General features: G+C 49.9%; 1 protein-coding gene and 1 pseudogene across 1 annotated transcript in view; one reads left to right on the top strand and one right to left on the bottom strand.

Moving 5' to 3' along the window:
- The window catches only part of LOC123998976, an 899,899-nt pseudogene that overhangs the window by 507,872 nt on the left and 378,411 nt on the right, over positions 1-13,616 (top strand).
- LOC123998934 (adhesion G protein-coupled receptor L1-like) overlaps positions 1-13,616 on the bottom strand; it is a 255,839-nt gene that overhangs the window by 49,443 nt on the left and 192,780 nt on the right. The window contains 2 exon segments of the mRNA XM_046304189.1: positions 8,883-9,179; positions 11,778-12,105. Coding sequence (XP_046160145.1) covers positions 8,883-9,179; positions 11,778-12,105 — 625 coding nt within the window.

Below are 13,616 nucleotides of genomic sequence, written 5' to 3'. Positions count from 1 at the left end.
AGAGAGAGAAGAGAGAGGAGAGGAGAGAGGGAGAGAGAGGGAGAGAGGAGAAGAGAGAGGGAGAAGAGAGGGAGAAGAGAAGAGAGAGGGAGAAGAGGGAGAAGAGAGAGGGAGAAGAGAGGAGAGAGAGAGAGAGAAGAGAGAGGGAGAAGAGAGAGGGAGAAGAGAGGGAGAGAGAGGGAGAAGAGAGAGAAGAGAGGGAGAGAGAGGGAGGAGAGAGGGAGAAGAGAGGGAGAAGAGGGAGAAGAGAGAGAGAGGGAGAAGAGAGGGAGAAGAGAGGGAGAAGAGAGGGAGAAGAGAAGAGAAGAGAGGAGAAGAGAGGGAGAAGAGAGGGAGAAGAGAGAGAAGAGAGAGAGAGAGAGAGAGAGGAGAAGAGAGGGAGAGAAGAGAGGGAGAGAGAGGGAGAAGAGAGGGAGAAGAGAGGGAGAAGAGAGAGGGAGAAGAGAGGGAGAGAGAGAGGGAGAAGAGAGGGAGAAGAGGAGAAGAGAGGGAGAAGAGAGGGAGAAGAGAGGAGAAGAGAGAGGGAGAAGAGAGGGAGAAGAGAGGGAGAAGAGAGGGAGAAGAGAGGGAGAAAGAGAGGGAGAAGAGAGGGAGAGAGAGAGAGGAGAAGAGGGGGAGAAGAGAGGGAGAAGAGAGGGAGAAGAGAGGGAGAGGGAGAAGAGAGGGAGAAGAGAGGGAGAAGAGAGAGAGAGGGAGAAGAGAGGGAGAAGGGAGAAGAGAGGGGAGAGAGAGGGAGAAGAGGAGAAGAGAGGGAGAGAGGGAGAAGGAGAGAGAGAAGAGGAGAAGAGAGAGGGAGAAAGAGAGGGAGAAGAGAGAGAGAAGGGAGAGAGGGAGAAGAGAGGGAGAAGAGAGGGAGAAGAGAGGAGAAGAGAGGGAGAAGAGAGGGAGAGAGAGAGAGAGGGAGAAGAGAGGAGGGAGAAGAGAGGGAGAGAGGGAGAAGAGAGAGAGAGAGAAGAGAGGGAGAAGAGAGAGAGAAGAGAGAGGGAGAAGAGAGGAGGAGAGAAGAGAGAGGGAGAAGAGAGAGAGAAGAGAGGAGAAGAGAGGGAGAAGAGAGAGGAGAAGAGAGGGAGAGAGAGAGAGAAGGAGAAGAGAGGGAGAAGAGAGAGGAGAAGAGAGGGAGAAGAGAGGGAGAAGAGAGAGAGAGAGGGAGAAGAGAGGGAGAAGAGAGGGAGAAGAGAGGGAGAAGAGAGGGAGAAGAGAGAGAAGAGGAGAAGAGAGGGAGAAGAGAGGGAGAAGAGAGGGAGAAGAGAGGGAGAAGAGAGAGGAGAGAAGAGAGGGAGAAGAGAGGGAGAGAAGAGAAGAGAGAGAGAGAGAGGGAGAAGAAGAGAGGGAGAAGAGAGAGAGAAGAGAGAGGGAGAAGAGAGGGAGAGGAGAGAGGGAGAAGAGAGGGAGAAAGAGAGGGAGAAGAGAGGGAGAAGAGAGAGGGAGAAGAGAGGGAGAGAGAGAGGGAGAGAGAGAGGAGAGAGAGAGAGAGAGGAGGGAGAAGAGAGGGAGAAGAGGGAGAAGAGAGAAGGGAGAAGAGAGGAAGAGAGGGAGAAGAGAGGAGAGAGAGGGAGAAGAGAGAGAAGAGAGGGAGAAGAGAGAGAGAGGGAGAAGAGAGGGAGAAGAGAGAGGGAGAAGAGAGGGAGAAGAGAGGGAGAGAGAGGGAGAAGAGAGAGGGAGAAGAGAGAGGGAGAAGAGAAGAGAGAGAAGGAGAGAGAGAGGGAGAAGAGAGAGAAGAGAAGAGAGAGAAGAGAGGGAGAGAGAGAAGAGAGAGAGGGAGAAGAGAGGGAGAAGAGAGAGGGAGAAGAGAGAGGGAGAAGAGAGAGGAGAAGAGAGAGGGAGAGAGAGGGAGAAGAGAGGGAGAAGAGGGAGAAGAGGGAGAGAGAGGGAGAAGAGAGAGGGAGAGAGAGAGAGAAGAGAGGGAGAAGAGAGAAGAGAGGGAGAGAGAGGGAGAAGAGAGAGGGAGAAGAGAGGGAGAAGAGAGGGAGAAGAGAGGGAGAGAGGGAGAAGAGAGGAGAAGAGAGGGAGAGAGAGAGAGAAGAGAGGGAGAAGAGAGAGGGAGAAGAGAGGGAGGAGAAGAGAGAGGGAGAAGAGAAGAGAGAGGAAGAGAGGGAGAAGAGAGGGAGAAGAGAGAGGGAGAAGAGAGAGGGAGAAGAGAGGGAGAAGAGAGGGAGAGAGAGAAGAGAGAGAGAAGGGGAGAAGAGAGAGGGAGAAGAGAGAGGGAGAAGAGAGGGAGAGAGAGAGAGAGGGAGAAGAGAGGGAGAAGAGAGAGGGAGAAGAGAGGGAGAAGAGAGGGAGAAGAGAGAGAGGAGAGAAGAGAGGGAGAAGAGAGGGAGAAGAGAGGAGAGAGAGGGAGAGAGGGAGAAGAGAGGGAGAGAGAGGAGAGAAGAGAGGGAGAAGAGAGGGAGAGAGAGAGGAGAAGAGGAGGGAAGAGAGGGAGAAGAGAGGAGAGAAGGAGAGAGGGAGAAGAGAGGGAGAAGAGAGGGAGAGAGAGAGAGGGAGAAGAGAGAGGGAGAAGAGAGGGAGAAGAGAGAGGAGAAGAGAGGGAGAGAGGGAGAAGAGAGGGAGAAGAGAGGGAGAAAGAGAGGGAGAAGAGAGAGGGAGAAGAGAGAGGAGAAGAGAGGGAGAAAGAGAGGGAGAAGAGAGGGAGAGAGGGAGAAGAGAGGGAGAAGAGAGGGGAGAAGAGAGGGAGAGAGGGAGAAGAGAGAGAGGAGAAGAGAGGGAGAAGAGAGAGGGAGAAGAGAGGAGAAGAGAGAGGGAGAAGGGAGAAGAGGGAGAGAGAGGGAGAAGAGAGAGGGAGAGAGAGAGAGGGAGAAGAGAGGGAGAAGAAGAGGAGAGAAGAGAGGGAGAAGAGAGGGAGAGAGAGAGAGAGAGAAGAGAGAGGAGAAGAGAGAGAGAGAGAGAGAAGGAGAGAGAGAGGGAGAAGAGAGGGAGAAGAGAGGGAGAAGAGAGAGGGAGAAGAGAGGGAGAGAAGGGAGAGAGGGAGAAGAGAGGGAGGAGAGAAGAGAGAGGGAGAAGAGAGGGAGAAGAGAGAGGAGAAGAGAGGGAGAAGAGAGGGAGAAGAGAGAGGGAGAAGAGAGGGAGAAGAGAGGGAGAAGAGAGAGGGAGAAGAGAGGGAGAGAGAGAGGGAGAAGAGAGGGAGAAGAGAGAGGAGAGAGGGAGAAGAGAGGGAGAAGAGAGGGAGAGAGAGAGGAGAAGAGAGGGAGAAGAGAGAGAAGAGAGGGAGAAGAGAGAGGAGAAAGAGAGAGAGAAGAGAGAGGGAGAAGAGAGGGAGAAGAGAGAGAGGGAGAAGAGAGAGGGAGAAGAGAGGGAGAAGAGAGAGAGAAGAGAGAGGGAGAGAGAGAGAGAGAGAGAGGGAGAAGAGAGGGAGAAGAAGAGAGGAGAGAGAGAGAGGGAGAAGAGAGGGAGGGAGAAGAGAGGGAGAAGAGAGGGAGAAGAGAGGGAGAAGAGAGGGAGAGAGAGAGGGAGAAGAGAGAGGGAGAAGAGAGGGAGAAGAGAGAGGGAGAAGAGAGGGAGAAGAGAGGGAGAAGAGAGAGGGAGAAGAGAGAGGGAGAAGAGAGAGGGAGAAAGAGAGGGGAGAGAGGGAGAAGAGAGAGAAGAGAGAGGGAGAGGGAGAGAGGGAGAAGAGAGGGGAGAAGAGAGAGGGAGAAGAGAGAGGGAGAAGAGAGAGGAGAAGAGAGGGAGAAGAGAGAGGAGAGAGAGAGAGGGAGAAGAGAGAGAGAGAAGAGAGAAGAAGAGAGGGAGAAGAGAGGGAGAGAGAGAGGAGAAGAGAGGGAGAGAGAGAGGGAGAGAGAGAGAAGAGAGAGGAGAGAAGAGAGGGAGAAGAGAGAGAAGAGAGAGGGAGAAGAGAGGGAGAAGAGAGGGAGAAGAGAGAGAGAAGAGAGAGGGAGAAGAGAGAGGGAGAAGAGAGAGGGAGAAGAGAGGGAGAGAGGGAGAAGAGAGGGAGAGAGGGAGAAGAGAGGGAGAAGAGAAGAGAGGGAGAAGAGAGGGAGAAGAGAGAGAGAAGAGAGGGAGAAGAGAGAGGGAGAAGAGAGAAGAGAAGAGAGGGAGAAGAGAGAGGGAGAAGAGAGGGAGAGAGGGAGAAGAGAGGGAGAAGAGAGGGAGAAGAGAGAGAGAGAAGAGAGAGAGGAGGGAGAGAGGGAGAAGAGAGGGAGAAGAGAGAGGGAGAAGAGAGAGGGAGAGAGGGAAGAGAGAGGGAGAGAGGGAGAAGAGAGGAGAGAGAGAGAGGGAGAAGAGAGAGGGAGAAGAGAGGGAGAAGAGAGGGAGAGAGGGAGAAGAGAGGGAGAAGAGAGGGAGAAGAGAGGGAGAAGAGAGGGAGAAGAGAGAGGGAGAAGAGAGGGGAGAAGAGAGAGGAGAGAGAGAGGGAGAAGAGAGAGGGAGAAGAGAGGGAGAGAGAAGAGAGAGAGAGAAGAGAGGGAGAAGAGAGAGAGAGGGAAGAGAGAGGAGAAGAGAAGAGAGGGAGAAGAGAGAGGAGAGAGGGAGAAGAGAGGGAGAAGAGAGGGAGAAGAGAGAGAGAGGGAGAAGAGAGGGAGAAGAGAGAGAGAGAGGAGAAGAGAGGGAGAAGAGAGGGAGAAGAGAGGGAGAAGAGAGGGAGAAGAGAGAGGGAGAAGAGAGGGAGAGAGGGAGAGAGAGAGAGGAGAGAGGGAGAAAGAGAGGGAGAAGAGAGGGAGAAGAGAGGGAGAAGAAGAGAGAGAGAGAGAGGAGAAGAGAGAGGGAGAAGAGAGGGAGAAGAGAGGGGAGAGAGGGAGAAGAGAGGGAGAAGAGAGGGAGAAGAGAGGAGAAGAGAGAGGAGAAGAGAGGGAGAAGAGAGGGAGAAGAGAGAGGGGAGAAGAGGGAGGGAGAAGAGAGAGGGAGAAGAGAGAGGAGAAGAGGAGAGAGAAGAGAGGGAGAAGAGAGGGAGAGAAGAGAAGAGGGAGAAGAGAGGGAGAAGAGAGAGGGAGAAGAGAGGGAGAAGAGAGAGGAGAAGAGAGAGGAGGGAGAAGAGAGAGGGAGAAGAGAGGGAGAGAGAGAGAGAGAGAGGGAGAAGAGAAGGGAGAAGAGAGGGAGAGAGAGAGAGAAGAGAGAGGGAGAAGAGAGGGAGAGAGAGAGGGAGAGAGAGAGGGAGAGAGAGAGGGAGAAGAGGGAGGGAAGAGAGGGAGAAGAAGGGAGAGAGGGAGAGAGAGAGAGGAGAAGAGAGGGAGAAGAGAGGGAGAGAGAGAGAGGGAGAAGAGAGAGGAGGGAGAAGAGAGGGAGAAGAGAGGGAGAAGAGAGGGAGAAGAGAGAGGAGAGAGGGAGAGAAGAGAGAGGGAGAAGAGAGAGAGAGAAGAGAGGGAGAAGAGAGAGAGGGAGAAGAGAGAGGGAGAAGGAGAGGGAGAAGAGAGAGGAGAAGAGAGAGGGAGAAGAGAGGGAGAAGAGAGAGGGAGAAGAGAGAGGGAGAAGAGAGGGAGAAGAGAGAAGAGAGAGGGAGAAGAGAGGGAGAAGAGAGAGGAGAAAGAGAGAGAAGAGAGGGAGAAGAGAGGAGAGGGAGAGGAGAGAGAAGAGAGGGAGAGAGAGGAGAGAGAGGGAGAGAGGAGAAGAGAGGGAGAAGAGAGGGAGAAGAGGGAGAAGAGAGGGAGAAGAGAGGGAGAGAGAGAGAGAGAAGAGAGGGAGAAGAGAGAAGGGAGAAGAGAGGGAGAGAGAGGGAGAAGAGAGGGAGAAGAGAGAGAGGAGAAGAGAGAGGAGAAGAGGGAGAAGAGAGAGGGAGAAGAGAGGGAGAAGAGAGAGAGAGGGAGAGAGAGAGAGGGAGAAGAGAGAGGGAGAAGAGGGAGGGAGAAGAGAGAGGGAGAGAGAGAGAGGGAGAAGAGAGGGGAGAAGAGAGGGAGAAAGAGAGGGAGAGAGAGAGAGAGAAGAGAGAAGGAGAAGAGAGGGAGAGAGGGAGAAGAGAGAGGGAGAAGAGAGAGAAGAGAGAGAGGGAGAAGAGAGGGAGAAGAGAGGGAGAGAGAAGAGAGAAGAGAGGGAGAGAGAGAGAGAGGGAGAGAGAGGGAGAAGAGAGGGAGAAGAGAGGGAGAAGAGAGAGAGAGAGGGAGAAGAGAGAGGAAGAGAGGGAGAAGAGAGGGAGAAGAGAGGGAGAAGAGAGGGAGAAGAGAGAGGGAGAAGAGAGGGAGAAGAGAGGAGAGAGAGAGGGAGAAGAGAGGGGAGAAGGGAGAGAGAGGGAGAAGAGGGAGAGAGAGAGAGAAGAGAGAGGGAGAAGAGAGGGAGAAGAGAGAGGGAGAAGAGAGGGAGAAGAGAGGAGAGAGAGAGAGAGGGAGAAGAGAGGGAGAGAGGAGAAGAGAGGGAGAAGAGAGAGAGAGGGAGAAGAGAGAGAGAGGGAGAAGAGAGAGGGAGAAGAGAGGGAGAAGAGAGAGAGAGAGAGAAGAGAGAGGAGAGAGAGAGGGAGAGAGAGAGGGAGAAGAGAGGGAGAAGAGAGAGGAGAGAGAGGAGAGGGAGAGAGGGAGAAGAGAGAGGGAGAAGAGAGGGAGAGAGGAGAGAAGAGAGAGGGAGAAGAGGGAGAGGGAGAAGAGAGGGAGAAGAGAGGGAGAAGAGAGGGAGAGAGAGAGAGAGAGGGAGAGAGGGAGAGAGAGAGAGAGGGAGAAGAGAGAGGGAGAAGAGAGAGGGAGAAGAGAGGGAGAGAGGGAGAAGAGAGGGAGAGAGAGAGAAGAGAGAGGGAGAAGAGAGGGAGAAGAGAGGGAGAAGAGAGGGAGAAGAGGGAGAAGGAGGGAGAAGAGAGGGAGAAGAGGGAGAGAGAAGAGAGAGGGAAGAGAGAGAGAGAGAGAGAGGAGAGAAGGAGAGGGAAGAGAGAGGGAGAAGAGAGGGAGAAGAGGGAGAGGAGAGGGAGAGAGGGAGAAGAGAGAGAGAAGAGAGAGGGAGAGAGAGGGAGAAGAGAGAGGGAGAAGAGAGGGAGAGAGGGAGAGAGAGAGAGGGAGAAGAGAGGGAGAAGAGAGGGAGAAGAGAGAGGGAGAAGAGAGGGAGAGAGGGAGAGAGGGAGAAGAGAGGGAGAAGAGAGGGAGAAGAGAGAGGGAGAAGAGTGAGAGAAGAGAGAGGGAGAAGAGAGAGGGAGAGAGGGAGAAGAGAGGGAGAGAGGGAGCAGAGAGAGGGAGAAGAGGAGAGAGAGGGAGAGAGAGAGGGAGAAGAGAGAGGAGAGAGAGAGGAGAGAGGGAGAAGAGAGGGAGAGAGAGAGGGAGAAGAGAGGGAGAGAGGGAGAAGAGAGGAGAGAGAGGGGGAGAAGAGAGGGAGAAAGAGGGAGAAGAGAGAGGGAGAAGAGAGAGAGAGGGAGAGGGAGAGAGAGGGAGAGAGAGGGAGAAGAGAGGGAGAAGAGAGGGAGAAGAGAGGGAGAAGAGAGAGCGAGAAGAGAGGGAGAAGAGAGAGGGAGAAGAGAGGGAGAAGAGAGGGAGAGAGGGAGAGAAGAGAGAGGGAGAAGAGAGGGAGAAGAGAGGGAGAAGAGAGGGAGAGAGGGAGAAGAGAGAGGGAGAGAGGAGAGAGGGAGAAGAGAGAGAGAGGGAGAAGAGAGAGGGAGAAGAGAGAGGGAGAAGAGAGGGAGAAGAGAAAAGGAGAAGATAGGGAGAAGAGAGGGAGAGAGGGAGAGAAGAGAGAGGGAGAAGAGAGGGAGAATAGAGAGGGAGAAGAGAGGGAGAAGAGAGAGCGAGAAGAGAGGGAGAAGAGAGAGGGAGAAGAGAGAGAGGGAGAAGAGAGGGAGAAGAGAGAGGGAGAGAAGAGAGGGAGAAGAGAGAGGGAGAGAAGAGAGAGGGAGAAGAGAGGGAGAAGAGAAAGGGAGAAGAGAGGGAGAAGAGAGAGGGAGAGAAGAGAGAGGGAGAAGAGAGGGAGAAGAGAGAGACAGAAGAAGGGAGAAGACAGAGAGACAACACAGCAGTGGAGGAATCAGAGCAGAAGTACCCCCCCCCCACTCCACTCCCTGCTCTCCTCCATCTAGCGCAGATTTGGTTTGAAATCTCTGCCAAGACATGGCAATTAAGCCAGCTGCTAATTTAGCGTTACTGTTGTTGTCAGAGAAAGAGAGAGAGAGAGAGAGAGAGAGAGAGAGAGAGAGAGAGAGAGAGAGAGAGAGAGAGAGAGAGAGAGAGAGAGAGAGAGAGAGAGAGAGAGCACAGCATAGCAAGAAGAGATGGAGGGGGCAGTGGTGATAGAAGATATTCTATTCTTTTCTGTAACTCGAGAGGGATATTTGATGCTTGCATGTTTGGAGTTATAGAAGCTAGCATGAAGGGAGTTGTATCCTGTTTTTGTTCAGTCTTTCATTTCATTATTCCACACTTTCACTTGGCTATCCCTGTTTCGCTGTGAGACGACTCTTTCATTTGGAGAGGAGAGGAGAGAAGGACGGGCTTTCATGTAGAGGGAATCCTCTGGGACCCAGCCTGCTGCTGAGACTAACAGTGGGACAGGAGAGGAGAGGGGGAGACAACAGCCAGCCAGGGGAAAAACAAGAGATGCAGCACAAACACACTGAAACAGTGACACACTGGCACACAAACGGCCTGTAGTTTTGACATGATAATCCACCATCATTTACACCACACACACACACACACACACACACACACACACACACACACACACACACACACACACACACACACACACACACACACACACACACACACACACACACACACACACACACACACACACACACACACACACACACACACACACACACACACACACTAAAACAGAGACACACTGGGAAACATGCACGTGCACGCACACAGATATACTCACAAATGAAGAAAAAACACACACACACATGTATGTATATTCACACGTGTACTTGAGCACCTACAAAAAATTTACAAAAACCACAGACACACATGCACGCACAGCCACACACCCCAACTCAAATAAAAAGACACGCTTACATACAGGAAACGGTAATAGTCAGTCCCCACCTAGTGATCCTTTAGGACAGGGGCGGTCCACAGTCTCTCCTCTCTGGGTGGAGGGCCACTGCACTCCTCTGGCCACTCTGGACTCACACACCTGGGGCTCCGGGCCCTGGACGGGTGGGCGGGGAGGCCGCCTGGTGACTGGTACGGTGGCTGTGATTGGCCGCAGGTCAGGGCCCTTGTTGATAGCACCAATGGGGTGAGAGGTGGGGGCCAGGGGGCGGGTGGTAGCAGGGCTAGAACTGGAGGTGAAAGGTCGGGCTGGCGTGGTGCTGGTCACCTGAGTGGTCGTCAGAGGGCCTGAAGAGAGAGAGACAGGGGGGGGGGGGATGATTTAGTTTAGTTTTAAAACACTTAATAAAGCACATGTATGAATAAAATCACTGAGGATGACAAAATAAAGTCAAAATAAAGTCAAAGATATAAATAGGGAAAGCGAAAGTGAGAGACAAAAAAAAGGAAATAAAAGAAAAGAGATGGAATGAAAGTGGTGAGAGGGGATACAGAAAGACAAAGACAAAGACAAAACCAGAGCATGAATAAAAGAGAGAAAGGCACGTAAATGTTACATCTCTCAGAAGTTGAGTTCTCCGGATTATTAATTATGGCACAAACAACTTTAATATATCTATTATATCTATCAACTTTAATATATCTAATATATCTATATATTACTCTTTCAGTGTTCCTATGGAGAGGGGAGGGAGCGTGCACGATAAACTACTTTAATATATCTATATATTACTCTTTCAGTGTTCCTATCACTACCCCTGGAGAGGGGAGGGAGTGTGCACAACAAACTACTTTAATATATCTATATATTACTCTTTCAGTGTTCCTATCACTACCCCTGGAGAGGGGAGGGAGTGTGCACGACAAACTACTTTAATATATCTATATATTACTCTTTCAGTGTTCCTATCACTACCCCTGGAGAGGGGAGGGAGTGTGCACGACAAACTACTTTAATATATCAATATATTACTCTTTCAGTGTTCCTATCACTACCCCTGGAGATGGGAGGGAGTGTGCACAACAAACTACTTTAATATATCTATATATTACTCTTTCAGTGTTCCTATCACTACCCCTGGAGAGGGGAGGGAGTGTGCACGACAAACTACTTTAATATATCTATATATTACTCTTTCAGTGTTCCTATCACTACCCCTGGAGAGGGAGGGAGTGTGCACGACAAACTACTTTAATATATCTATATATTACTCTTTCAGTGTTCCTATCACTACCCCTGGAGAGGGGAGGGAGTGTGCACAACAAACTACTTTAATATATCTATATATTACTCTTTCAGTGTTCCTATCACTACCCCTGGAGAGGGGAGGGAGTGTGCACAACAAACTACTTTAATATATCTATATATTACTCTTTCAGTGTTCCTATCACTACCCCTGGAGAGGGGATGGAGTGTGCACAACAAACTACTTTAATATATCTATATATTACTCTTTCAGTGTTCCTATCACTACCACTGGAGAGGGGAGGGAGTGTGCACAACAAACTACTTTAATATATCTATATATTACTCTTTCAGTGTTCCTATCACTACCCCTGGAGAGGGGAGGGAGTGTGCACAACAAACTACTTTAATATATCTATATATTACTCTTTCAGTGTTCCTATCACTACCCCTGGAGAGGGGATGGAGTGTGCACAACAAACTACTTTAATATATCTATATATTACTCTTTCAGTGTTCCTATCACTACCCCTGGAGAGGGGAGGGAGTGTGCACAACAAACTACTTTAATATATCTATATATTACTCTTTCAGTGTTCCTATCACTACCCCTGGAGAGGAGGGAGTGTGCACAACAAACTACTTTAATATATCTATATATTACTCTTTCAGTGTTCCTATCACTACCCCTGGAGAGGGGAGGGAGTGTGCACAACAAACTACTTTAATATATCTATATATTACTCTTTCAGTGTTCCTATCACTACAGCTGGAGAGGGGAGGGAGTGTGCACAACAAACTACTTTAATATATCTATATATTACTCTTTCAGTGTTCCTATCACTACCCCTGGAGATGGGAGGGAGTGTGCACGACAAACTACTTTAATATATCTATATATTACTCTTTCAGTGTTCCTATCACTACCCCTGGAGAGGGGAGGGAGTGTGCACAACAAACTACTTTAATATATCTATATATTACTCTTTCAGTGTTCCTATCACTACCCCTGGAGAGGGGAGGGAGTGTGCACAACAAACTACTTTAATATATCTATATATTACTCTTTCAGTGTTCCTATCACTACCCCTGGAGAGGGGAGGGAGTGTGCACAACAAACTACTTTAATATATCTATATATTACTCTTTCAGTGTTCCTATCACTACCCCTGGAGAGGGGAGGGAGTGTGCACGACAAGAAAGGAAGAAGAAAGGAGGATGTTAATTATTGATCAAATGTATATGACAGAAGTCACTACCGACATTAACAACCAACTGTAATGCATCCATAGAAGTAACACATCCAACTACAAAATCTCAACTGATCAAACACCCACTCTCCTCTAACAACACTGGGACAAGTCTGTCTGTCTGTCTCTCTATTCTACTCTCTCTCTCTATTCTACTCTCTCTCTCTCTCTCTCTCTCTCTCTCTCTCTCTCTCTCTCTCTCTCTCTCTCTCTCTCTCTCTCTCTCTCTGTCTCTCTCTCTCAGGGCCAAATACTAACTCCAGATAGGCCTGCATCGCTAAAATATTCACCCAAAACACAATGGATAATTCATCTGAAAAAGCAAGGTACGTACAAGAGGGCGAACAGGTGGTGATTTGCATTTGTGCAGATATCCCGCTACAACTGACATCAATGGACAAATTATACCAGAAATAAAGGTCCACTGTACACACACATCTCAGGACTCACCAGTGGTGGGGTCCGGTGGTCCGAACTCCAGCGGGTATCTCAGAACATTATAGTTGTTCCAGATGTAGAGCTGGTTGTCTCTGGGGTTATAGTCCACAGAGGAGACGTACTGGTAGGGGTTAGGGAAGGGGATGTGGACGGGCTCCTCCCGGGCACGGTTCGTGTTGTAGGCGTAAAGGATCAGATCCCCGCCGGCCTCGCTGTCGTCGTCCTGATAGACACTGCGCACGGCGTAGAGCACGCCGCACGCCATGAAGGCGTTGGACGCCAGCCTCTTGTCGAAGCTGGTCTCCCAGGTGCCCTCGAAGCGCAGGGTGTACGGGTTCACCTGGGAGGAGGGGGGGGGGGTGATGGTAACCATAAATATATCTCAAACTACAGAAGAAACTACAGAATATCACCCATTCGTAAACGCTCAATCCTGATGTTACGGTGATAAACACAAGAAAGTATATTTATGAAATAAATAAACCATTAGGCCTATTTTAGTTGAGCTTAGAAATGTCCAGTCCAAATCCATCCCTCCGTTACACTCCTCTTACACTCGTCTATTCCATCCATCATCCTGTTATACACTCCTCTTACACTCTTCTATTCCCTCCATCATCATGTTACACTCCTCTCTCTTCTATTCCCTCCATCATCCTGTTACACTCCTCTCTCTTCTATTCCCTCCATCATCCTGTTATACACTCCTCTTACACTCGTCTATTCCATCCATCATCCTGTTACACTCCTCTCTCTTCTATTCCCTCCATCATCCTGTTACACTCCTCTTCACACTCTTCTATTCCCTCCATCATCCTGTTATACACTCCTCTTCACACTCTTCTATTCCCTCCATCATCCTGTTATACACTCCTCTTACACTCGTCTATTCCATCCATCATCCTGTTATACACTCCTCTTACACTCTTCTATTCCCTCCATCATCCTGTTATACACTCCTCTTACACTCTTCTATTCCCTCCATCATCCTGTTACACTCCTCTCTCTTCTATTCCATCCATCATCCTGTTACACTCCTCTCTCTTCTATTCCCTCCATCATCCTGTTACACTCCTCTCTCTTCTATTCCATCCATCATCCTGTTATACACTCCTCTTACACTCTTCTATTCCCTCCATCATCATGTTACACTCCTCTCTCTTCTATTCCCTCCATCATCCTGTTACACTCCTCTCTCTTCTATTCCCTCCATCATCCTGTTACACTCCTCTTCACACTCTTCTATTCCCTCCATCATCCTGTTATACACTCCTCTTCACACTCTTCTATTCCCTCCATCATCCTGTTACACTCCTCTCTCTTCTATTCCCTCCATCATCCTGTTACACTCCTCTCTCTTCTAGTCCCTCCATCATCCTGTTACACTCCTCTCTCTTCTATTCCCTCCATCATCCTGTTACACTCCTCTCTCTTCTATTCCCTCCATCATCCTGTTACACTCCTCTCTTCTATTCCCTCCATCATCCTGTTACACTCCTCTCTCTTCTATTCCCTCCATCATCCTGTTACACTCCTCTCTCTTCTATTCCCTCCATCATCCTGTTACACTCCTCTTACATGCTTCTATTCCCTCCATCATCCTGTTACACTCCTCTTACACGCTTCTATTCCCTCCATCATCCTGTTACACTCCTCTCTCTTCTATTCCCTCCATCATCCTGTTACACTCCTCTTACACTCTTCTATTCCCTCCATCATCCTGTTACACTCCTCTTACACTCCTCTATTCCCTCCATCATCCTGTTATACTTCTCTCTCTTCTATTCCCTCCATCATCCTGTTACACTCCTCTTACACTCTTCTATTCCCTCCATCATCCTGTTACACTCC

The sequence above is a fragment of the Oncorhynchus gorbuscha genome, linkage group LG16 (genome assembly GCF_021184085.1).
Source record: "Oncorhynchus gorbuscha isolate QuinsamMale2020 ecotype Even-year linkage group LG16, OgorEven_v1.0, whole genome shotgun sequence".
NCBI classification, from domain to species: Eukaryota; Metazoa; Chordata; class Actinopteri; order Salmoniformes; family Salmonidae; genus Oncorhynchus; species Oncorhynchus gorbuscha.
Note: the sequence above shows the minus strand (reverse complement) of the source record. Positions and strands in the feature narration are given on the sequence as shown.